At 38.7% G+C, this 24,122-nt stretch overlaps 1 protein-coding gene across 2 annotated transcripts in view; it reads right to left on the bottom strand.

Annotated features, from left to right (window-relative positions):
• Positions 1 to 16,493, bottom strand: part of LOC144969989 (uncharacterized) — a 37,346-nt gene extending 20,853 nt beyond the window's left edge. The window contains exons 1-3 of one of the 2 annotated variants that reach the window (XM_078909115.1): positions 16,039 to 16,493; positions 7,780 to 8,044; positions 2,509 to 2,592 (exon numbers count right to left, since the gene is read on the bottom strand). In XM_078909115.1, the coding sequence (XP_078765241.1) occupies positions 2,509 to 2,592; positions 7,780 to 8,033 (338 nt within the window). In that variant the 5' untranslated portion in view covers positions 8,034 to 8,044; positions 16,039 to 16,493. The remainder of the gene's footprint in view (positions 1 to 2,508; positions 2,593 to 7,779; positions 8,045 to 16,038) is intronic. The other variant, XM_078909116.1, reaches the window with a different exon arrangement.
• Positions 16,494 to 24,122: the final 7,629 nt, after the last annotated feature.

Below are 24,122 nucleotides of genomic sequence, written 5' to 3'. Positions count from 1 at the left end.
TCATCTTCAATGAAAGACTGCAAGGTGTGCTGGGGCATATCCATACAACGCTGGGGAAGGCACTACGACCATGGGGCAATAGTGTGCACATTTAAGGCAAAAACCAAAGGGACAAATCAAAACCATCAAAATCATATGACTTTCAGGCTTTAAAAATCTCCGTTCATATACGCCAGGACTATCGAAGGACCTTAGTGGTGAACCTATAGTCTGCTCGGGGGAAAAAATCCTCTCTGAATGAAATACATTCCTTAGCAAAAAATGTGCACAGACAAATATTGACATATCATCCCAACGAGAATCTACAGTGTGCCGTGAAGAATACATGACAGATCAAGAACCTCAATCCTGCATCAACGGGCTGAGGGACGGCTTACCAAGTACTCCCCAACCGCGTCAGCAGAAGTGTTCCGCATAGTTAAACTAATCTGGGACACTGAGGAGTTTCCTCGAGATATCATCAAAGGTGTGTTTATTATGCTTTATAAAAAGAAGGACAAGATGACTTCAAAAACTACCGTGCAAAATGCCTCCTCTGTCACGCCTACAAACTAATATCTGCTGTAATTGCAAAGCGTTTGAGCATAGAGCTTTATAGCTTACCAGACAGCCAGGCCGGTTTCCAAAAAGCAAAGGTACCAGAGATATTATATGAATCCTGACGTGGGCAATTGACATGCTCGTCAACGTGTCCAACACAGTTGTCGTTACCTTCATCGACTATAAGGCAGAATTTGATACTGTAAGCAACAAATTTCTAGACAACGCACTCAGCTCGGCTGGAGCATCGGTAAATCTTCGTCGCATCAACGAAACCATCTTCGAGGCAGCATCGGGATGCATGAGAATTAGAATGCCCGACGGATATTAAGAAACCTCTGCAGCCTTTAATATCGCTCGTGGTGTGCTCCAAGGGGATATATTTTCAACCAATCGCTTTCATTGCCGGCCACATGCACATCTTCAAAGTTCATGATAATCCAAATGCCGGAGTTATTGTTGGCTTGCACCCAACCAGTCTCAATAAGCTCCCTCGAGTATGCCGACGACGTTAGCCTCCTAGATGAAAACGTCCAAGACGAATCAGAACGTATAATATCCAATGCAACAGGTTCGCGAGAAGATGCAGCTATGGAAATCTCAATTCCAAAATCCAAAGTTCTGCACATCCACAAGGAAATCAGAGTCTCGAAAACAACAGATGGATACATTGCAGCCGTGGGATTTAAACACAAATTTCTATTCATCAAGGCCGTGGTGCGATGGTGGAAAAACTGTAAGATCGTGCAAAGGATCTCTCGCGGACTTAACTGGCCAAAAGTAGAAACGCCCGAGATCAAACGATGGACTCGGGTTACAAAAACCTAAAATCATTTATTACGCAAAGCATTTATCCTTTGCCCTGTCCATCCTCAACTCTGACGATGACTGGTAAAGATAACACCCACGAACAGCTGAACCTTCATCTCACTAAAATATATATCTGCGGGCCTCACAAGATGAAAAAGAAGAAAACACTTTTGCGGTTTTTGTTACAACGGCAATCGCCTCCTCAATAATACTAAGGTTGATTGGCCAAAGACATTTTGGGTGGATCTTTCTGAAAAGAGTATCCTCCAAAATGTTTCCTTAATAAAAGATACAGATTTTGTGATGTCTCTACAGAAGGTAAGTGGCGTCAGTTGTACTTTTAGGTCCCTAAAATGATTCAAAACTTCCTTAAGAGTGTGAGGCTGGATGAGATAGATATCCATTTTTATGAGCTGTGTCTCAAGGAAGACTTGTTAGAGAAGCCACCGGAATAAACCACACTCTCTCCTCAAGTGTCATATCAATCACATGATTTCTGATGAAATTAAAAGGTTTGCCGCTTGCAGCTGCTGGAGTGCGACAGCCTACTTCATACATATTTCCCTTTGTCATACTCAAAAAACTGGAATATTTGTAACCATCCGCCAGAGACGGTCACCCACTTTCTAAATTAATGTACAAAATTAAAATTAATATACAAAAACGGTACAATAGATTTGTTTACATGATTTTTGACAAAATGTTTAAAAGCGACAGAACTCAAAAATGTTAAAAACACTTTCATCAGACCAAGTGTTTCCAACAGTGACAACCATCATTCAATACTAACAGTACTGACAGAACATTTTGAAAATCAACCAAGAAAAGAAAACAGCCCATATTTTTGAAATCTATGTCCCATCTTATACTCATAATATCAATAATTGATACCATACCAAATTTGAAAAATACTTTCCTTTTTGCATGGAAATAAATGCTCTTGGATATAGGTCCGAGGTTATAGTTCTTTCTGTATATAGTCTCGTGAAAGGTTTTCTTTTTACCCTTTTGGCGAGCGGAGCGCCGTCCCTCTATTACAGCCATCTAATGTATGGCAGTCCGCCATCTTGTTTTTCAATATCATTGTAATATACCAAGTCGTAGGTTGTGAGTGTTTTTAAAACATGTTTGCGTCTATAGTAGTTGATATTATATTACCCAAAGGAACCGCCGTCCATTCCAAACATGTCCACAAAACGGCGTCCGCGTTTATTGGACCTTGGGGGTTCTGTTGGTGCAAGACTGGGGATGGAAACCAATTTTAAAATAATGGAAACGAGTGTACTCAAGCATATATTTTGGTGTGTAACTAAATTGTTGCTTTTATGTTTCTAAAATTGCAGTATCTAGAGGTAATCAAACTTTGATCACCAGTGGGGCAAATATTGATTTCAAGTTAGTTTCATGTACTATTTTGTGGCTAAATCAACAAATAATAACTGGCTCACTCAGTTGGTAACACAAAATCTTCGTTGATCATATACGATTTAAAATCACACAGCCTTTTAGGTGCAAAGCAAAGACCGTACCGCTGAACCACGCTGCTTCCTACGGTGTAATGTATGAATGGACTGATAATTTAATTGATCTTTTGAAAACATGTTTGTGTCTAAGGTGAGTGATGTTGCATTCCGCTCACTTTGAACGTAACATGAGGTCTTTTCGCACTTCTCCTTAACATATTATAGTCAGATTTTTAATAAGTGGCGCGTGTTTTTCTTCTTTTTCTCAGCTGCCCCTCAATGCACAGCTGCAAAAGTTTGTATGAATCTCTGAATCAATTTGTCTTAATTAAAAAAATATTTATACATTATTTGTTAAACAATAGGAAATGGTTTCGCTTATAACATTTATATTAAAATCGATAACCAGTAAGGATCGTAACTCAAAGATGATTTACAGTATCAAAATGATTACTCTTCCGGTGAACATAACGCACTTTCAACATTTTTTGATTGCAAAATTTATAGAAATAGCTTGTGTTTTTGTCAAAGAGGATTAGATAAATTTAATGTAAACCGGTCAAAAGTAGAAATTTATCAATTTATGATACATTTTTTCAACATAATTATATACATGTGTTCAGCAATAACAACAATTACAACAACACCACCAACAACAACAAAGACATACTGGATACATCAATCATCACATTCTAATGACGAGGATGAGGAAAAGGACGAAGTGAATGATTTGGTGGCATCACTCTATCAAATGAAATCTAATTTTCCTCCAGTTTGCTAAGGTTGGGGGATGCCTTTTCCCGGTCTTCTCGCGTTATATAATTTATTGCTCGTCGGTGAGAGTAAATTTGGTGTTCCACCTCTAATCTTTCCCTTTACTTGGGTCCAAATGAGCTCTATTGGATTGCGCTCACAGTGAAATGGGGGAAGTCGCGCAGCCTCGTTTCAAAACTCATTGATTAGACAGTCTGCTTTGAAAACTGTTTCTGGTTTGTTTCTTTTTGAGTATAGTTGAGCCTTTGATAAATAGTCGAACATGTAGTGCTGCCTGATTGGAGCCATGAAATCATATAAGTTTTTATAGTTGCCGAAGTTGAAGCATTGAGGTGATCATGGGCCACAGAATTGAAGTGTTGTCCAATGCAATACGACTGAGTGCTTTGAGGAAATGCAGCAAACGGTTCCTTATCCAGTCTTCAAACCCCTCTGCATTGGCCACAGATTGTGGTATGGCATTCTCCTAAATACCCAGTATCTTCACCACCTGCAAAAATATCAATGATCCTATTTCCAGAACTCACGTTCTCCCTGGGACATACATCTGGATATTGAGTATAATATAATCAGTATTTCAAATCATTTAAAACAAGAGCTTTCATATCTGTAATTGCGACATGATGTAGATAATAAGTAATAAATCATAAATTCAAAATATAAGGCAAACTACATAAGTTATAAGTTTATTGCAGTTAAAGCGAATTGCTCTTATTCGGAAACAAGTATGACGTGAACTCATAATCACTAGCCGGAACTACGTGTCAACACGAGATTTTTTTTAAAAAACTATGAATTTATGTCATATTTGGTGGGGCGTAACTTTTTTACATATTTACAGTGTAAAATCTCGAAATTTATGACAATGGTTTTAAAGTAGTTTTTTATAGGTCTTAAATAGGAAAACATTTTAAATATGGAATCAACATGGTCCAAAATCTATATTCAGTTAAGACAAATTGATTCAAAGGTTGGAACAATTTTTTTCTTTTGATAGAGAGACAGCCGAGAATAACCAGACAAACACGTGCCATTAATTTTTAAAAGTCTGACTATAGTTGAAAGTTTAAGTTAATCACCTAATGACTAAATGACTGACTGACTTTATTATTCTGGTTTTAAGTAGGGTATAGGAAAAATTACTAAGGCAAAAAGGTGTTTCACCATTTATAATGAAATGTGAAAGCTCTTCTCATATATGGCTCATAATAATATTGATAAAATAATCTATGGATGGATAAATACGACTTTTTATCTTGTTTTACTTTGCACAAGAGATTCAGAGCACACTGATCTTACGATCGTAGAATTCTGAATCAGATTATTCAATTTTGTTGTCAAAATTTTATTTCCATGGTTATTTACCTTGTTGATTACTTGTCGCCATGTGTGTTATTCAGTTTTTAATAATTGCCAGTGTTGCCAAGGTAACAGCCGTATTGATGGAAATTGTTACAATACATTCCTTAAGTTTGTTATAAAAACGATAACAGCATAACTCTCCTCCAAGCGAAAAGTCTTTGAACAATTGAACTTAAAATATCAACACCTCTCTCTCTCTCTCTCTCTCTCTCTCTCTCTCTCTCTCTCTCTCTCTCTCTTTCTTTCTTTCTTTCTTTCTTTCTCTCTCTCTCTCTCTCTCTCTCTCTCTCTCTCTCTCTAGCTATCTATCTGTCTATCTATCTATCTCTCTATCTATCTCTATATGCCGTGTGGATGCTTCGTAAATATTGCCATTTATCTGTCCACTTCCCCATAACCCCTCTACCCAGCAATTAGTCTATTCCACTATAACTTCTTATTTATTTTACCTAAAATTTGAAATTGGAATTGTCAACGTTTTAACAAGCTTCGTATCACCATCACCCACACCACCAAAAGCACCACTACCACTTCTACAATAATAACAACTACTACTAATAATAATATTGCGATTACTACTACTACTACTACTACTACTACTACTACTACTACTACTACTACTACTACTACTACTACTACTACCACTACTACTACTACTACTACTACTACTACTACTACTACTACTACTACTACTACTACTACTACTACTACTACTACTTCTACTACTACTACTACTACTACTACTACTACTAATACTACTACTACTACTACTACTACTACTACTACTACTACTACAAGGAATTGCCCTTAAATGGTTTACATCATATTTACAGCTTCCATGGCAGACTGTCGCGGCCAAAAGTGTTCTATCAGAGCAATTTTACAAAACGCTGGAGTGCTACAAGGCTTTGTTCTTGGCCCTGTCCTTTTTATTGTAGATATACAGCCCATTTCTAGTTGGTTGTCCTGATTTATTCCGAGTTATCAATTTTATGCAGATCATAAACAAATGTATGATTCAGTACCCGCTAGTGATTTACAATTCTTAATACAAATACTCCCGAGCTGTTTTAACGAGATTAAATCATTGATGTACCAAAACAAGTTAAACATAAACGATTATAAAACTGAGATCTGAATGTGTGGAAGGCCGAGTATTCTTAACCCTCTCCTTACCACCTACAGAAAAACCGAAACATTGGTTACGAGGCAATATACATTTATTTTCTTATTCAGATATATTTTGTACATCACAAACTTTGAAGAATGATCATTTTTTAATTAATAAGAACATAAAGTTGCTTTGTAGAGAGCTTATTTGAGTTTTTAAAAATCAATTTTTCTGCTCGGTAAGCCTGTCATTTTGGGAATATACTGAAAATGGTCGGTAGGGAGAGGATTAAACAGGAAAATAAATCAGGTATTGATCTAGGAAATTGTACAATAGAATTTTCCAATCAAGTAAAAACCTTGGCGTCATCATTGATAAAGGTATTTCCATGACAAGCAATGTAAATAACACCATGCAATCTATGTACATTGATGGCACCTTTCATACACTTGTTCAAATCTTTATCTTACACTGGTGCTGCTCCTTAATTTCTTAATCTTAAATAGTCAAAAAGTATAATGGATCAACTCAAATGTAATGTTGTCGTCTCCGTTTTCGTCCTCGTCGTCGTCCTCTCGTGTTCAATGTATGTGTTGTTGATGTAAGCGAGGGTTCACAACGTAAAATGCGTACCTTTGTGAAGAATATAGGTAACAAAATTGTCCCAACTATTGGGAGCCTCGGTGGTGTAATGGAAGCATGTCAAATCGGTAATCAGACGGTCTGAGGTTCGATCCCCTGTCGATTTAGACCAATTTTTTGGGTGATTTTTTTCTTTCTTGCTTTGTCTGCACGATTTAATTCCAAAGTATATAGCACGATATTTGATTAATTCCTTTGTTCTATCCAAATTGCACTATTGTAACTCCCTTTGGGCGAAATTAGCTAAACAGGCAATGTGTAAACTTTCTGTTGCTCAAAATATCTCAGCCAGACTCAGTGTATGAAATAAACACTATAAGACAACTCTCCTTCTCCGTGAGTTACATTGGCTATAAGATATATACTGTTGTCTACAAGTCCTTGAGCACTAACAATCTCTCCTATTTTAACGACCTTCCATCTATGTCCTCAATTGAAATTGAGGTCAAGCAATGACCAATCAATCCTTGTCAAAACCAAAGACCTTGCGTAATATAAGTCAGCAATCCTTTCAATTTTCGGCGCCACATGTTTTTGGGAACTCTCTCCCATCACATATGAGATGCTCTGATTCGTTGTCAATTTTCAAATATCGTTTAAATTTTTATTTTTTTACGTCATATTTCGCTACAATATTATCATATTTTGTTGTTGTTAAATTCATTTCGTATGAATTTTCCATCTACAATTGTCTTAAATTAATCTTTTATTTCATACAACTGTTAAGCGCTTAGAGCCCGTGACAAGCGCTATAGACGCCATTTATAACTACTACTACTACAACAACAACAACTACTACTACTACTTCTACTACTATTACTACTTCTACTACTACTACATACTACTAATACTACTACTACTACTACTACTACTACTACTACTACTACTACTACTACTACTACTACTACTACTACTACTCCTACTACTGCTGCTACTACTGCAACTACTACTACTACTTCTAATATTACAACAACAACAACAACTACTACTACTACTACTACTACTACTACTACTACTACTACTACTACTACTACTACTACTACTACTAGGACTATCAAAAATGCCTTATCAACTTACATTGAAGGATCACAGGAATAAACGTTTCCATACTCATAATTCCTATCGTTCTCTTTTATCTTCAACTTGATGGTAATCTTGTTCTTGTTTCCATTTTTGAGGTCATCAGTGTTTCGATAATTCACATATTCACCGTTCTGGTTCAACAACCAACTGCAATAGTCCTTGTCATACAATTGGGTAGTTGGCTTGATCCATTTACCAGCACAGGAACAAACGGATAGAAGTACCAAACTGAACACAAAATGATCCATATTCGCTAAGTCTGGTAAAAAGATACAAAACAAAAACAAAAAACCTTGAGCTTTTATATAGCGCGATATCCACAAACCGTACGCAAAGCGCTTTGTAAGGGATAACGAGTCAACAACAACAACAATTAACATATAGAACAAGACAAGATGAGGGAATAATACACGTTTCCCGTCATAGACAACCCTGTTAACGGCCAGGGTTATGCCAAGTACCTAGAAAGGGTGTGAGTAATGACCCTTTTTCCAAGGAAGGACTCAATTATGCGCGACTCATAGTGGGACTCGAACCTAGGACCTTCAGACGCGAATGTCACAAGGGGAATTAACGATATGGCATTTCCCAGCTGACAAGCAATTAACACGTCGACGATATTTTGCACCTCTATGATAACTCGCTGAAACTACGCCAACATCTGACGAGTAATGCAAAAAATCTGGCAGACACGCCACAACCCTAGCATCAAAACAAGAACGCTAGCGTTCTATATAAACCTTGCACCCACAACCAGACATTCCGTCCAAGAAAAGTATCGTCAAGAACAGACGTGTTTATTTTGATTCAGGGGTGTTATTGTTCTTTAATAAGGGGTGAGTGGATTACATTCAGTTAACTTTCTTAAATTCTTTCTAATCTATAGCCTTAATCTACAGTTTTTCTTAATACTTTTACATCTCTATTCCTATGAGGTTTATATGCATGATATCATTTTGACTTTGCTACATCTAATGTGAACATATTTTAATAGTATGGTTTAGTTAGCTGTTACCTCGCACAGACGGGTACTCCTGCTCCAGGAGTACATATCAGTTTTTTATATCATGCTATCTGGACGTTAGCCTTATATATATTCATACATTTATATGAATTACTGACTGACTTAAGGACTTTTTCTTACTAATCATCCGATTGGGACGCCTTGGCTGCCTCTCTAATCATCTGTGTCACTTCCGTTCACAGTTCACAGTCTTTTGCTGTTGTTTCCAATTTCACTCGGTCTTCCTTTGATTTTAATTCTTGTTATTTTGAAGGCGTTTTATGTCTCTTTTGAGGACAATGTGAATAGACGTGGGTGGTCTAACTTGATACTTTTTGTGTCAAGATGGGGTGAAATAAGTATTTATGGTTTTATTTGCTGGTATATATTCATCCTTTCTGAGTATGGTCCCAAAACGCCGCCATCTTGCCTCCAGGATTTGAATGGATAAGAGTCTTTTATTGCATTTTTCATATAGTGTTTTATTGCTTATTTTTGTGGGGTATCGTATATTCAGGACTCTTTTCAATTGTTTTCTATAGAATCTGTCTAATTTGTGCTCTTCGGTTCCAGTCAGTGCCCATGTTCCGCAGTTGTATATAAGTACGTATTTTACAAGGGTTGTGTCTAATTTGATTGTAATGTTTATTTTTAATTATCTTTTCTAATTCATATATGCAATAATTTATTTATTGCAGTTATCGATAAACGATTTCTTCTTTCTTCGCTTTCCTTGTCTCCTATTAATGATCCTACTTTTTCGTGGCCCTCTATTCATCTTTCTTCCTTGACAGTAATGTTACATCTGTTTTGTAAGTATTAACGTACAGTTGTTGATTTTATAAGGCTCTTTAGATGCCATTTACACTGATTTGTTTGAGGCCAATAATGACAATGTAGTCTGCATATGCAATTTCCAATAGGGTTTGTAACAAAACGAAATTGGGCCGAAGGAGGTACAGATTTACGCACAACTTTTAAAGCATTTTCTAGGTAAATGATAAATAAAACAGGGCTTAAGCTGTCTCCTTTAGGTGTACCAATGTTACCAATGAATGATTTATTCTCTGAAGCCCCGATTATTTTGGTCGTTATCCATATTTCACTTATAAGGAATCGGATTAATCTAAATTCATCTTCCATAACTATTCCTTTCATAATATTTAACAAGGATTGGCGATTGATATTATCGAACGCGGCAGACATCTATTATAGTTATAACTGTTTCTATTTTTACAGTGTTTTGGCAGCAACCCATTTGTGGGTCCAAACTACATCTGCAGTACTTCCCTCCTTCTTAAACCCGCTTTGACTATGTACAAATAATTTCCAACAATCGGTCTAAATCTATTTAGTGATCAGAAGAGCGATTTTCTAATTGTGGTAAGCAGAGTAATGGTCTCAAATTCTTTGGTTTTCCTGTCTTTTGTATTGATATCAGCTCCGCTTTATTAATATCCAGGCTCTGGTGTTTTCAAAGGTCTGATTGAAAATGTCTGCTATGTGTTCATCTAATAAGGGTGGTTCATATTGTAGAAGTTCAGCGCTTACTGCATATTCTTCCGGTTCTCTGTTGTTATTTAGACTTTTAAAAGCATTTCTCACTTCTTTTGATGTAATGGGTTTAAATAGTGGTCGAGGATTTTCCTCAAATGATCTGACATGTGTCGTTGTGTTGTCTTGAAATTTTGTTTTATCGTATTCAAAAAGAATATCCGAAATGTCATTGGGGTTAATAATTAATTTGCACGAGTCGTCCTCTATCTTTGGGTTTTCAAATGTTCTTTGATTTATTAGTCTCACACATTTGTACATTGCTTGATCGTTGTTGCATTTACTAATATTATCAACTTTTTTTGTCCAACTCTTTATTTCTAATTTCGATTACTCTTTGTCTTATGGGGTGTAATATTTTGTTTCTTTCATATTAATTTAGTTTCTCTCTTTCTCCTTTCTTTTTCGAATCTTGTATTCTTATTCGCAAATCCTTTTGCTTGTTAGATAATTGAGCTATGATGGTGTCATACGTACGGCCTTGTCGTTTGGTTGTAGTTATCTCGGCGGTTTGAATTGCAGTATTTATGTTTACACTTCGTACACGTGACCATGCTTCGTTTGGTGTGTTGTTGTTTGTAAAGTTGTCTAGTTCAGTATTAAGTTGTCGCTGGTATTATTAACGACATCGTGAGTTGTTGACAATATTTGTAATATTTTTTTGGGTTCATGAATTCTCACTTCAATAATAGTTCAATTCCTATTCGTGTCCACCTCCCATAGTCCTGGGTTTACTCCCCATTGGTATCCACTATCAATAAACCGGGGTTCACTCCCCAGTGGTGCCATGTTCACTCTACAGTGGTTGTTCATCGGCCAGGTTCAATCCCCAATTGTAACAACCTCCTATAGCCCCAGGTTAAATTCCCATTGATGTCCATATCCCATAGCCCTGGGTTCACTTCCCGTTGGTATCATCTCCTATCGCCCCGAGTTCGATTCCCATTGGTGCCCACCTCCTATAGCCCCGGGTTCACTCCCCACTGGTGATCCCCTCCCACCATCCTGGGTTGTATCCTCACTGGTGTCCACCATCCATGGACCCGGGCTCAATCCCCTTTTATGTGCACCGCTCATTGTTCCGGGTATAATCCTCACTGGTGTCCACCTCCCAAAGTCCTGGGTTCATTCCTAACTCGTGACTACCTTCCATAGATCCAGGTTCAATCTCCAATGGTATCATCTCTTATAACCCTGAGCTCACTCCCCACTGGCGTCTACCACCCAAATTCCCGTGTTCACTCCCCACTGGTGTTCATATTACGCGGTTCCTCTTATACTCCCTATTGGTATCCACCTCTCATATCCCCAGGTTCAATTCTCATTGATGTCCATCTTCTGTCGCCCGGGTTCACTCCCCACTTGTGCACACCTCCCATAGTCCCGGGTTCAATCCCCACTGGTGTCTAATTCCAATAGTCATTTGTTCTCTCGCCAGTGAATTCTCATTGGCCCGGGTTCACTCCCCACTGATGTCCACCTTCCATAGCCCCGGGTTCACTTTCCATTAGTTTCCACCTCTCATTACTCGGTTCACTCCCCATTGTTGTCCGCCTTCCATAGTCCCGGGTTAACTCCTAATTGGAGTCCATATCCTGGATCATTCTTCAGTGGTGTCCACCTCCCATCATCCCGGGCTGACTCCCCACTTGTGACTGTCTCCTAAAGTTCCAAGTTCATTCCTGACGGGTGTCCATATCCCAAAGCCCAATGTTCATTTTCCACTGGCGCCCACTTTCCATGATTCCCAGTTCACTCCCCACTGGTGTCCATATCCGGTGGTCCCAGTTCACTCTCCAGCGGTGTCCATAGCCATAACCAAGGTTTATTCGGCACTGGTGCAATCACCCATCATTGTCTCGGATTCACTTCCCAGTGGTCTCCACCTCTCATAGCCCTATGTTCACCCTCCACTGGAGCACATGTCTAGTGGTTCCACATTTACTCACTTGTGTCCACCTTCCATAGTCCCGGGATCACTCCCCACTGGTGACCATACCTGGTTGTACTGTGTTCAATCCCCAGTGGTGACTATCTCTCAAAGACCCCGCTTCACTCCTCACTGGTGTCCATATCCAGTTGTCCCCATGTTCACTCCCCACTGATGTCAGCCTCTCATAGCCTTGTGCTCACTCCCCTATGGTGTCCACCTCCCAAAGTCCCGGATTCACTCTTCACTAGTGTCCACCTCACTTAGCCCCAGCTCACTCCCTACTTGAGTCTATAACCAGTGGTTTTACGTTTAATCACTAGTGGTGTCCACCTGTCATAGCCCTGGGTTCACTCCCGCTGGTGTCTACCTCCTATAGTCCCGAGTTAATACCCCGCTGGTGTCAATACCTATACACTCTTGAATGCACATGGAGACATCTAGAAAAATATTACATTCCTCTTGTGTCCATTCAGAATTGACTCCGCCATTTGATTCTACATCTTACAGACTCCAGATTAATCCCCATCGGCGCCGCCATCCATAGCCCTAGGTTTAATTCTGACTGGTGTTTACATCTCAAAGTCAAAGTCTTGGGTTTACTCTCAGCTTATTAGCTCTTCACATCCCAGAGTCTCTCGGTTTCTTCCTCTCTAATATTAGCCTTCCATTATCCTCTATATAATCTCCATGGGTTTCAATTTTAAATGTTCCTGGTTCAAAACAGGTGCCCAGCAGAGTCCCAGGGTCAATCCGCACAGCTACTTTGAACACGGGGGTCTTACCTCTTTTCTTTACCATCTGATCAGAAAATGAGGAATCTATTGCAGTACAGGAGTAGAGAACAAAATGGCGATTATAGAGCTCTTTTAGATAAAATCATTACTTTGAAAAAATTGCTGCGCACTTATTTCACTTGTTACAATGAAACAAATGTCTTCCAATTTTGGGCGCTTACCTTAACCTTTGGTAAGAATTGTTGATGTGAGTAACACACCTACGTTATAAAGCTGAGCAGATACTGACGCTGTCGAATCAAAGAGACTGGCCGCACGTGTAAAACACGTATCCCTACTTTCGATCGCTCACATTCCATAGCAACTTATAGAAGAAAATGACCATAAAGATATGGTTGTTAGGTGGCAAAGGATGCGCATACTCATAAATATTCGGTCACGCATCAAATGTTGTCTAGATAGTGATATTTTATGTAAAAAATGATAAAATTTATCAAAAATTACTTTCTATCTATTTTTAGACCACGGTAATGTTCATTATTCAAAATAAATGCGCTTGTTTGAACAAAACAAGAATTATTTAGACCCTAATTTTCAGAAGAATTTAGCCATATGTGATGAATCTAACTCATATAAAATGTCATTTGTGCATATTTGTTTTCACTAAAGGTGTATTATCTACAAAGTAAACAACAATAAACGGGATACCTATTATGTGCTCTATATTCCCGGCTTCTAACGGTCCAATCACCAGCCTCGAACTCGAAACCAAACGGCATGAACGGTTACAATTTCAGTGTTCGAATTTGTAATTTGCATCGTGACACTGACACGTGAGTGAATTTATTTATTTTTGTATGCTCTAATTATCGAGCACTCTCGTACCTACAAGTACCTACTAACACTCATATATATATATATATATATATATATATATATATATATATATATATATATATATATATATATATATATATATATATTCATGACAAAATTACCATAGCTACGAGGGCTCTTTCAGAAATAACCGAAAAATGCCCATTGCTCAGCAACCAGTGGAGATTTTTAAATTCTGTAAATGACATGATATTCCTTATTTCCTTACGGATATTCCCAGAAATTATGAAGTGCATCATTTTGCACAATGAATTTCTAGACGATTTTAAAGATGGCGGCCCACCTTGAAACTTGGTCAAAGGAGGAAATCAGAGCTGTCATACGTTTTTTGAACGCCAAAAGTCTGAATCCTACAGAAATTCATAAAGAACTTCAGAGTGTATATGGTGAGCACGTTATAAGCCGTACACAAGTCTATCACTGGTGTAATTTGTTTGAAGCCGGCCATTCCGACTTGACAGACAGGGAAGGGAGAGGGCGTTCGATAACTGCGACGCCAGAAGACAATGTGAAGCGAGTTGATGAGCTTATTCGTCAAGACAGGAGGTTGAAACTTCATGAAATCGCAAGCAGTCTTGAAATTTCGGAAACTTCTGCCCATAGAATTGTATTTGATGAACTTGGCTACAGAAAAGTCAGCGCAAGATGGGTTCCTAAGCAATTGACAGACAATCATAAAGAACAAAGATTGGACATCTGCAGGGAACTTTTGAGAAGAAGCAAGAGCTCACGCAGGGTTCACGGGCACACTGCCAACGCCGACTGAGACTTTCTAGGGTACGATGTGACTTTTCTTGACAGCAGAGTCACCGGTGATGAGACTTGGTTGCACCATTGCACCCCAGAAACAAAGCAAGATTCGATGACATGGAAACATCCATCCTCACCTGTCGCGAAGAAATTCAAAGTCATGCGGTCAGCAAAGAAAATAATGGGAACTGTTTTCTGGTACAGTCGTGGTGTTATCCTGTTCGAAACCTTACAACCTGGAGAAACAATCAATGCTGCAAGGTACTGCCAAACTCTTGACAAGCTTAGGGAGGCCATTCGCAGAAAGCGCCCAGGGCAGTTGACCAACGGGGTCATTTTGCAACACGACAACGCTACACCCCACACAGCACGAGTGTCGCAAGGTTGGCTAGAGAAATATGGATGGGAGATTTTGCCACACCCACCACACAGTCCAGACCTCGCACCATCTGATTATCACCTATTTGGGCCACTGAAACGTGAGCTGGCAGGAAAGCGCTTTGATGTCGATGAAGAGCTTGTTGACCATGTGCGGAAATGGCTACAAAACCTTGACGGAAATTTCTTCCGAGAGGGTATCTATTCCATGGTGCGGCGTTGGCAGAAGTGTGTCGACAGACTTGGCTGTTACGTAGAGAAATGAAGGACGAGTCAAGGTATTAACATGTACAAGAATTTTGTTGATAGCATAAAAAACGCGGATTTTACAGGCATTTTTCGGTTAATTATGAAAGAGCCCTCGTATTAGATTAAAACGGATACATATTCAATATTTAAAAAGTTATCAACATATCAAGATCGATGTACGTGCAAATGTTATAAGTATACAATAAAAAGAAAAAGAAAAAGAAATCAAGCAAAGAAAACTTTTGAACGCCTACAGGGATTCTGAATTTCAAACCTCAAAGGGGAATTTATTCCACATTGACGGTCCAATTATGAAAAAAAAATCTCTGTTAGCTCCATTTAGAACTTGTTCTAAGGGGTGCATAATAATAACATCTGAGGAACAGGGGTTTTGAGTTCATGAATATATTTTGGAGCAGATCCATGGCACTTAGAACCAGTGTTGCTGTTTTGTAGCATTGTATATGTCCATTTAAACTTTTAAAATAATAATAGCTTCTCAGTGTCTGCTTTACATAGACTTAATACGATATTGATACAGTGGGTTTCAAAAAGAGAAAATAGGTTAATAAAAGGAGAGTCTTTCACATGAACATAACCGTTGAAAATTATGGCTTAGTGTTGTAATGAAAAATGAAAATGTATTGTCTTAATTAAAACAGCTTTTAAAAGATAACTACATTCAACATTTTAGGTTATAAGACTTAAAACTAAGTACTCGCAAGTCTATACACATAATTCATTTGCATTCTTACCTGTGGATGAATTGAAAATATTCACACAACACACACTGAAGATACTACATAATTTAGTATTCCAGCAGGAATGAAATCTTGGATGTGGGTACAATGGAAACAAAACATAACTATTTTCTTATTTGCGGGACTTGTAATTAAGATTATCACAGTTTTTCACTGGAAAAATTATTTTTTTAGTTTTCAGCCGGAAATCATTTTCATTTATAATGGGTCAAAAACATCTCCAACTTTACAAATCTTCTTAAACAGAAACTGGAAGTCTTCGGATTCAGAGTTTGTTGACAAATTGATGGTTATAATAATTGATGGTCTATGAAGAAAGTCTTTCCCCCTAAATGTAATAAAAGCATTCTGTCTTTGTTAGAAAGATTAATGATCGAGATGCCCGGATATATTAAACGTGACTTCTCTTCTTTGTCTTGCTGGGGTGGTTAAATATCTAAACCTCAATTAATTGGGCGTGGTCCACACTTCCCAGACTTTAGTTGAAACAAGCTGTAAATATAGATTTCACTATCGTCGTCATGTTTTCTTCAACAACATCCCCCTCCCCCTTTCCACCGTCCCCCTACCTTATTCTTGATTTATAATACGGTTGCGGCTCTCTTCCCTATCCTCTCTTTCTCTCTCTCTCTCTCTCTCTCTCTCTCTCTCTCTCTCTCTCTCTCTCTATATATATATATATATATATATATATATATATATATATATATATATATATATACATATATATATATATGTATATATAATATATATATATATATATATATCTTCCATTGCCCACACACACACACACACATTTTACCTATAATGTTTCAAATATCACGACAATCTATATATATATATATATATATATATATATATATATATATATAATTTTTACTTGAGACAGTCTGAAACGTCGTCTGTTTTGTGTTCTTCCCTTCTATACGAGTCACATTAACTCCCTTTATCTTTCTCTCTATCCTATTGGCTCATTTAGTCAAAGATTTCACAGACTGTCCATGGAAGGGGTCATTATCCTATAGATTATTAAATTATCCAACAATATTCTGTAAGGAATGGGATTATTGTAGGCTTGGTCACCATTTGAGATTCATGTAAAACTGATACTAGGCTGCCAGAAGCTGTGGCCTGTAAATAGTAATTAAAAAATGAATATAACAGCTTCAAAAAAAAACAAATACCAAACACGGAACGTTTCGGGCTCAAAACCCTTCTTCAGCCAACAAAAAAAATCAATAAAGTCATAAATACATTACTAAATTCCAGACAGACGAGAGAGATAATTTCCAAGATTTTTCTACAAGAGACCTATCAATTATCTCTGAGAGATAGTCACCAATGGGGATTGAACACAGTACTACCAAGTATGGTCACCAGTGGGGAGTGAACCCGGGACCATGGAAGGTGAACACCACAAGTGTGTAAATGTGAAACAACTAGATATGTGCTCCAGTGGAGAGTGAACATAGGGCCATGAGAGTTGGACACCACTGAGACACCACAGGGGAGTGAACCCGGGACAATGATGGGAGATTGCACCAGTGCCGAATGAACCGTTGTTATGGCTATGGACACCGATGGAGAGTGAAGTGGGACCACCGGATATTGACACCAGTGGGGAGTGAACTATATCATGGAAGGTGGACACTGCGCTTTGGGATAATGACACCAGTCACGAATGAACTTGGAACTTTTGGAGACAGACACCAGTGAGGAGTGAACCAGGGATGATGGGAGGTGGGCACCACTGGAGAGTGATCCCGAGACCACAGGATATGGACTCCAATGGGGAATTTACTGGGATTATGGGAGTCGGAAAACAATGGGGAGCGAACTGGTTAATGACAGATGGACACCAATCATATGTGAACCCGGGTCTATGGAAGATGGACATCAGTGGGGAGTTAAACCGGGCCAATGAGAAATCACTGGCGAGAGAAAAAAAGGACTATTGGAGGTAGACACCAATGGGGATTGAACCCGGGAAAATTGGAGGTGTGCGCCAGCGGAGAGTGAACCCGGGCTACAGATGGTGACATCAATGGGAATTGAACCCGTAAATCTTTGTGATGACAAAGTTCTGATGTAAAAGTTAACAAAAGCGCTACCATTTTTTTAACTTTTCAAGTAGGCAGGTATGTATTAGGTCGGAATGAGTACAACCCATTAAAGAGATGTAAGAAGTTGAATTTATTCATTTCTATCAGCATGAACGTTTTCATCTTCTGGTTTATATCATTTCATCGTGCACCGCCAAAGCATTCCTCTCTCTACTCCTGTAAAATATTATCTATAGAAAGATAAGGTCTTCTGACTGCGTCAAAACGTGACCCAGACTTTTATGCAAATGACCCAAACTATGTTACAATTGACCATTAGTAATGTCATGCGCATCCAACCAACCTTTTGTTGACACGTTGCTTAGGCAGCAAACTGAAGTTGGCCCGTGATTAAATTCAAGCTGTTTACTCTGAGGGAATTACCTAGGGAGACCACGACCATAGTTTTCATAGCCAAAATGCTCCTTCTTTTATTTTGGATTATGGCTTGTTTTGGGTTAAGATTGACCACCATTTTTTTAACTACGTGCCAATGATCAAAGCATCAGGTGAATGCGATGAATATGGTATTTTCTTTCATGGACATCCACGGGTTGATAGTGGTACCGACAAAGTAGTGTTCGAAATCAACCACTAATTGACATGCTATTTTTTTACAGCTTTTCACTCACATTTCCAAATTTCTACGTATCCAAAGGCTGTAATATAGTCTCAATGTTTTGCTGTTTCCTCTCTCAACTCTCTCATTGGCTTTCTTCTGGTCTCATTAACGAGCTTCCCATGATTTGGGTGACAGTTATGACCGTGCCATTAACAGTAACAGCCATGAAATTGGTAAATCGTTTGGGTTTCTTTACACCATCAATCTACAGGGATCTTTCTCTGTCCGACTACTTTCTCTTTTCCATTAAATATATGGCGTATGGAAATACTCTCTTTTGCCGATACATACACTAGCCACTCTAGAGCCATCCGACCATAATGATAAGAAACCTTCGCTTTAAAATCCGGTGCTCGGCGTCTGATGAAGGCCCCTGTAGGCATGTCCTGCATTAAACAATATAGGTACAATGCATTGGCATCTAAGCCAAATACTCCTCCACAAATTTTTGCTTCATTTCCAACCGTTTCTTTTTGGATGACAGTTTTCTGTATTTCATGATATCGATTGGCCCACCTACAATATTTTTCTTGATGAGATCTAGTAAATCACCTTGTTTTTGTCAAACAGAGTAAAGTAGATATGCAAAGGTTAATTTTTGAACAAAAAACGCAGTGTTAAACCAGGTAAACTTATTCTGTTTTAAACATATCAATACATCGAGCTCGGTAAAAGTCAGTCATCTTGTCAATTACTCCAATAAACGGTTCGATGTCTCGATTATTATGCAAAATGAAATATTCACGAATGTGCTCATATTGTATGTTCCCGACACCATCATACATTCATTGTATTCTTCTATCGTAATATTGGCTCCTTTTAAACTGCTATAAACTGTTCCGTGTGAAGGAAGTGCCAGCTATCTAATTTGGCAAGATTCTCAATCCATTCAAAAGGAAACCATCATTCCACCTGCTTGCATTTGTAAGCTTTTAAAGAATTTATCATAGCTCACCCCAGCGGCCAGATAATTACATTTGTCGTGAAATGAAAACGATTAATTTTTATACCATCATTTGATTTGTGTAACAAACAGGAGTCGGTACTAGCCCCAATGTTGTTTAACGTTAACATTAGCGACATGCCGAACACTTCCTCCCTGAGGCTGGGATACGCGGACGACTGGACACTCGTTACTCAAAGTAAAGTGTGGAGCCGTCTCGAGAGCGTACTCAGCGAGGACGTCACCAGACTCAAATCCTATTCTCAACAAGTGGTACTTGAAGATGAACACTTCGAAAACCGTGGCCACTGCATTCCACCTATGCAGTGCATGGCACACACGCAAACTGAACATACTCGTCGGGGACAAGCCACTCCCATATTAGCCATATCCAAAATACTTAGGGGTGACGCTGGACCACAGCCTTACCTATCGGATGCATCTCGAAGGAGTTGCCCGGAAGCTGGCGGAATCGACTTGGGGCGCTAAAAAGCATTCCTGAGAACGTCCGCCCTGGCACTATGCTATTCCACCGAGGAGTATTGCGCTCCAGTGTGGGGTTGAAGCAAAAACGTTGAGAAGGTGGATGTAAAACTTCGCAAGTCGATGCACATAGTGTCAGGAACCCTGACAACAACGCCTAGAGAATGGGACCCGTTAATGGCAGCAATCCAGCCCCCCGATGTCCGGAGGGAGACGATTATGGTAAACTGGCTAAATAAGATCAGAGAGAGAGGGGGGAATGGGGATACCCCTCTGAAGCACATAATGGACGCGCCCCCGTTTCGAGCCAAAATAAGTCCCGGCAACCCTTGTACGCAGCTTCCCTGACTACGGACAGAGACGCATATAACAGATGAGAGTCGGTTTGGACGAATTCAATCCCTCGTGGGGGCGGGGACATATACTCCTCTAAGCTTGGTGAGAAGTTGCCAGGCTTTGATACCAGTAAGAGGAGACACTGGGTGGCAAAGGCACTTCATCAGTGGGGACTTTCCACCTGTCCTACATGTACCCGATGTGGGCAAGAACCCGAAACGGCAGAGCATCTCGTTGAACGGTGTGTTGTGACGATGCTATCGAGCGGATTCGCGACGTTGCAAAAATGCGGACCGGACTTTGCTGATTGGGTCGATCGTCATAACATAATAGTGTGAGAATCATAAGAAGCTGCTGCTGCCAACTCGCTAACAACATACAGCCTTTTTAGTCTCCACTCGATTCAAGATTCCGATTCACGCACTGCGTCGACTCGTATGTTGATCACATCACCTCGCGAACTATTGACTGAATCAACGCCGTTGTAGTGGTGCAAAGCAATTCAAAGCCTCATTTAAAACTATATCCATCAGTATCGCCACAGCTGATTAACCTTCTCCTAACCAACCATAGGAAAATCGTCACGTTTGATACGACACAAACAACAATTTTCTCATTCTGATTTCTCTTGCTCATCGCAAAATTTTAAGAAATGCTTTGATTACCGCTATAAATACTCAACATTGTGTTGTAGAGCTCATTTTGATAAATATACTCTGTATAGACAGCACTTGTTTGAGTAAAAACAGTCTATTTTTGTGTCGGGTGGGTGCGAACTTTTGGGGGAAATTCTAAAAATGGCTGGTAAGGAGAGGTTTAAGCGACAAACAGGGTCGAATTATACTATCTTCAAATGTAGCGGAAAGCCCGCGATTATGCCAGCATCTGAGAGCTCCACCGTTGGACTGGGGGATGCGCCAATGTTACAGCATTTACTTCATATTTAGGGTAACTTTCGTCATCCACATATTACGTTAACTGTCAAAAACATTGATTATTCTCAAGATCGTTCTTTTTGTAAGCAGCAAAGAGAAGCAACATAACACCGAAAAATTCGACATATTAAAATGCGCCATCCCCTTCTTTTTCACGATTATTGAATAAAGTAATTATTTTATGCAACTAAGCATTGTTGACGAATTTAGCAAGATATTTCTTGCTTGTAATGCCGAATTGATGGTAGCGTGTGTGTGAGTTTATGTATGTGTGTGTTATTGTGTGTATGTGTTTATGCGTGTGTATTTTTATCAGTCAGAGAAAGAAAGCGAAGATTGTCAAGTTATCCTTTGGATTTTTGTGAGTTGCTTTATCTCTTAAGTGGAGGGATATTTTCTTTGCGATGCTTTAAAATCTGAATCTATCTTTTATTTATGTTATCATTAGTCGTATTCCACTGATTTCCATTATTTGTTATATACTTTGAAGTTGTGGGGGGAGGGTGTTGGATAATGAACTGCAATTAATCAAGTTGACTCTTTACTTTCCCGACCGTTGATAGATTGACACTAGTCGACAAATTAGAAATAAAAAGATTAGGGCCTCACCAACCAACTGATTTGAATTGACACAGGTGTGGAAAGCTCGAAAACGCTCTTTTCCAGTGACATGGTATGACAGATACGAATGACTTACAATTGATGTAGAAAAAAAAAACGTTTCTTTTGTTTTTATTGTCTACTTTTTACAGATGCCACGAACACTGACAAATCGTGGACATCTATAGGATATAGTGACCTTAACCACTTCCATCGGAGCGCTAAAGACATGAAAATACTGAGACTTATCTTGCAAATGCCGTTAGTTATAGAAATTTTTGAACTGTAAATATAGCTACTCAAATTGACTGTTCCGAGGATTTGTCTGTTCAAAGACATAATCAGTGTGTTGATAAAAAGGCATGTATTGACTCCATTAAATTATATGAGATACACGAGCGACCACTTCATGGTCATGATGAAAGAGAATCCTCGTTTAATAGAGGCGTATTAAAGACCCCCTGAGTCTTCTCTCTCTTCCTTAGATAGCCAGCTCGAAGATCATTTAAAATCAGTAAATGTTACAAAATACACGTGTTTTGCTATTATAAAACCCATTAAGTTCACCACCTTTCGGGCTCAATTTTCTGAAAAACTTTTTGAAACCATTATCTATAAATACCAATTTTTAGAATCTGATAAACTGAAACGTGATCTTCATGTGATTTATCAAAAAGAATAATTCTCCACAAAAAATTGTCAATCTGTAATCAAAGTGCCTGAAAATCATTGTTGAATCTGGCCTGCAGGCCAGCTCCACTGAAAGCCCAACACTTCTAAATTCATCATCACAACACCTATAGCTTCTGCGGAAACTGAACGTTGTTTTAGCACACTTAAAAGAGGGAAATATTTCTTGCAAAAATTCAATGAAACAGGAGCGGTTAAATTATTTGATGATTTTGCCAATTCACAAAGCTGAAATAGATGCCATTCCAGATTTCAATAAGCAAATCATAAAAAGATTTGCAGATAAAACTTCGCCGTGGGGATTATCTTTACAAATACTCACAGTTTAATGAGAGGGGTCTGTTCAAGTACTATAAGTAAGTCATTTCTGTCATAGCTTTGTTCCTCTTTTGATTGCATTATCTACCAAATTCAGTCCCTTAATTGGTGGACAAATCATAATTTTAAAGACCTTTTCACACGGACTGGTATGGTATATCAGTGTTGTGGCGTGTTGTTTACATGAATTGTGTGTTTTGTGAGTTCTGTCCACTCGTAGGAAACATCGACCCACCCCCCCCCCCCTCTTCAAAATAAAAGAGTTTTGAACATGTACTCTCTCCTAATCGTGTTCACTGCGTTAGAAGTCTGTCACCATCATATTATGCCGTCAATACGCCATGCCGCTGAAATACATGCAACAATACGCGAACTTTTAAAGTAGGCATCACGTGATCGTGAGATTAATGATATTACCTGTACAGTGGAATCATGATAAAGCCCACAAAGTCGGACGAAGAAGACTGATTGAATTTAAGCATGATTAGCATTATCCATTATCAATGGAACACACTTAGATAAAGAGCAGAAAATATGGGACCAACAAGAGGTGTTCAGTTTATGAAGATTCCACTGTAATATGTATTATGTGTGAGTGTGTGTGTTAGGGGGGGGGGGGGGGTTCACAAGGTTTCACATTTTACAACCCACTCCCCACTCCTCTTTGCCATGCAGACATAAAAAGAACGAAACAGGACAAATTCATTGAACCCGAGAAGTGAATATATATTCTTTATTTATTCCTTTTTAAAATGTATTCCTTTTTAGATACAAATCTGATAAACTACGTATGATGCAGTCCCAGACAAAGCATAGTGAAGCATACATGTCTAAAAGAGAAAAGCATCAAAATAAAACAGTCGAAAGAAAATATAAACAGCGTTCAGCATTTGAGATCCAACGTTGAGGCTCTGTTCCAGTCAGATCCATAGAGTGCTTATTTTTCGTGATGTTTTTGGAGTTTTTCTCACTGGTATCTTACTGTTTTGTCTGACACTGTACGGATCACTTCTTCTCAGACTTTGATAAGAAACTTACATGGTTTATTT

Source organism: Berghia stephanieae, chromosome 4 (genome assembly GCF_034508935.2).
Source record: "Berghia stephanieae isolate SIO BIC M18660-M18661 chromosome 4, UCSD_Bste_1.3, whole genome shotgun sequence".
Classification (NCBI taxonomy): Eukaryota; Metazoa; Mollusca; class Gastropoda; order Nudibranchia; family Aeolidiidae; genus Berghia; species Berghia stephanieae.
The sequence above is the reverse complement of the archived record's forward strand: the minus strand, read 5'-3'. Positions and strand labels throughout refer to the sequence as shown.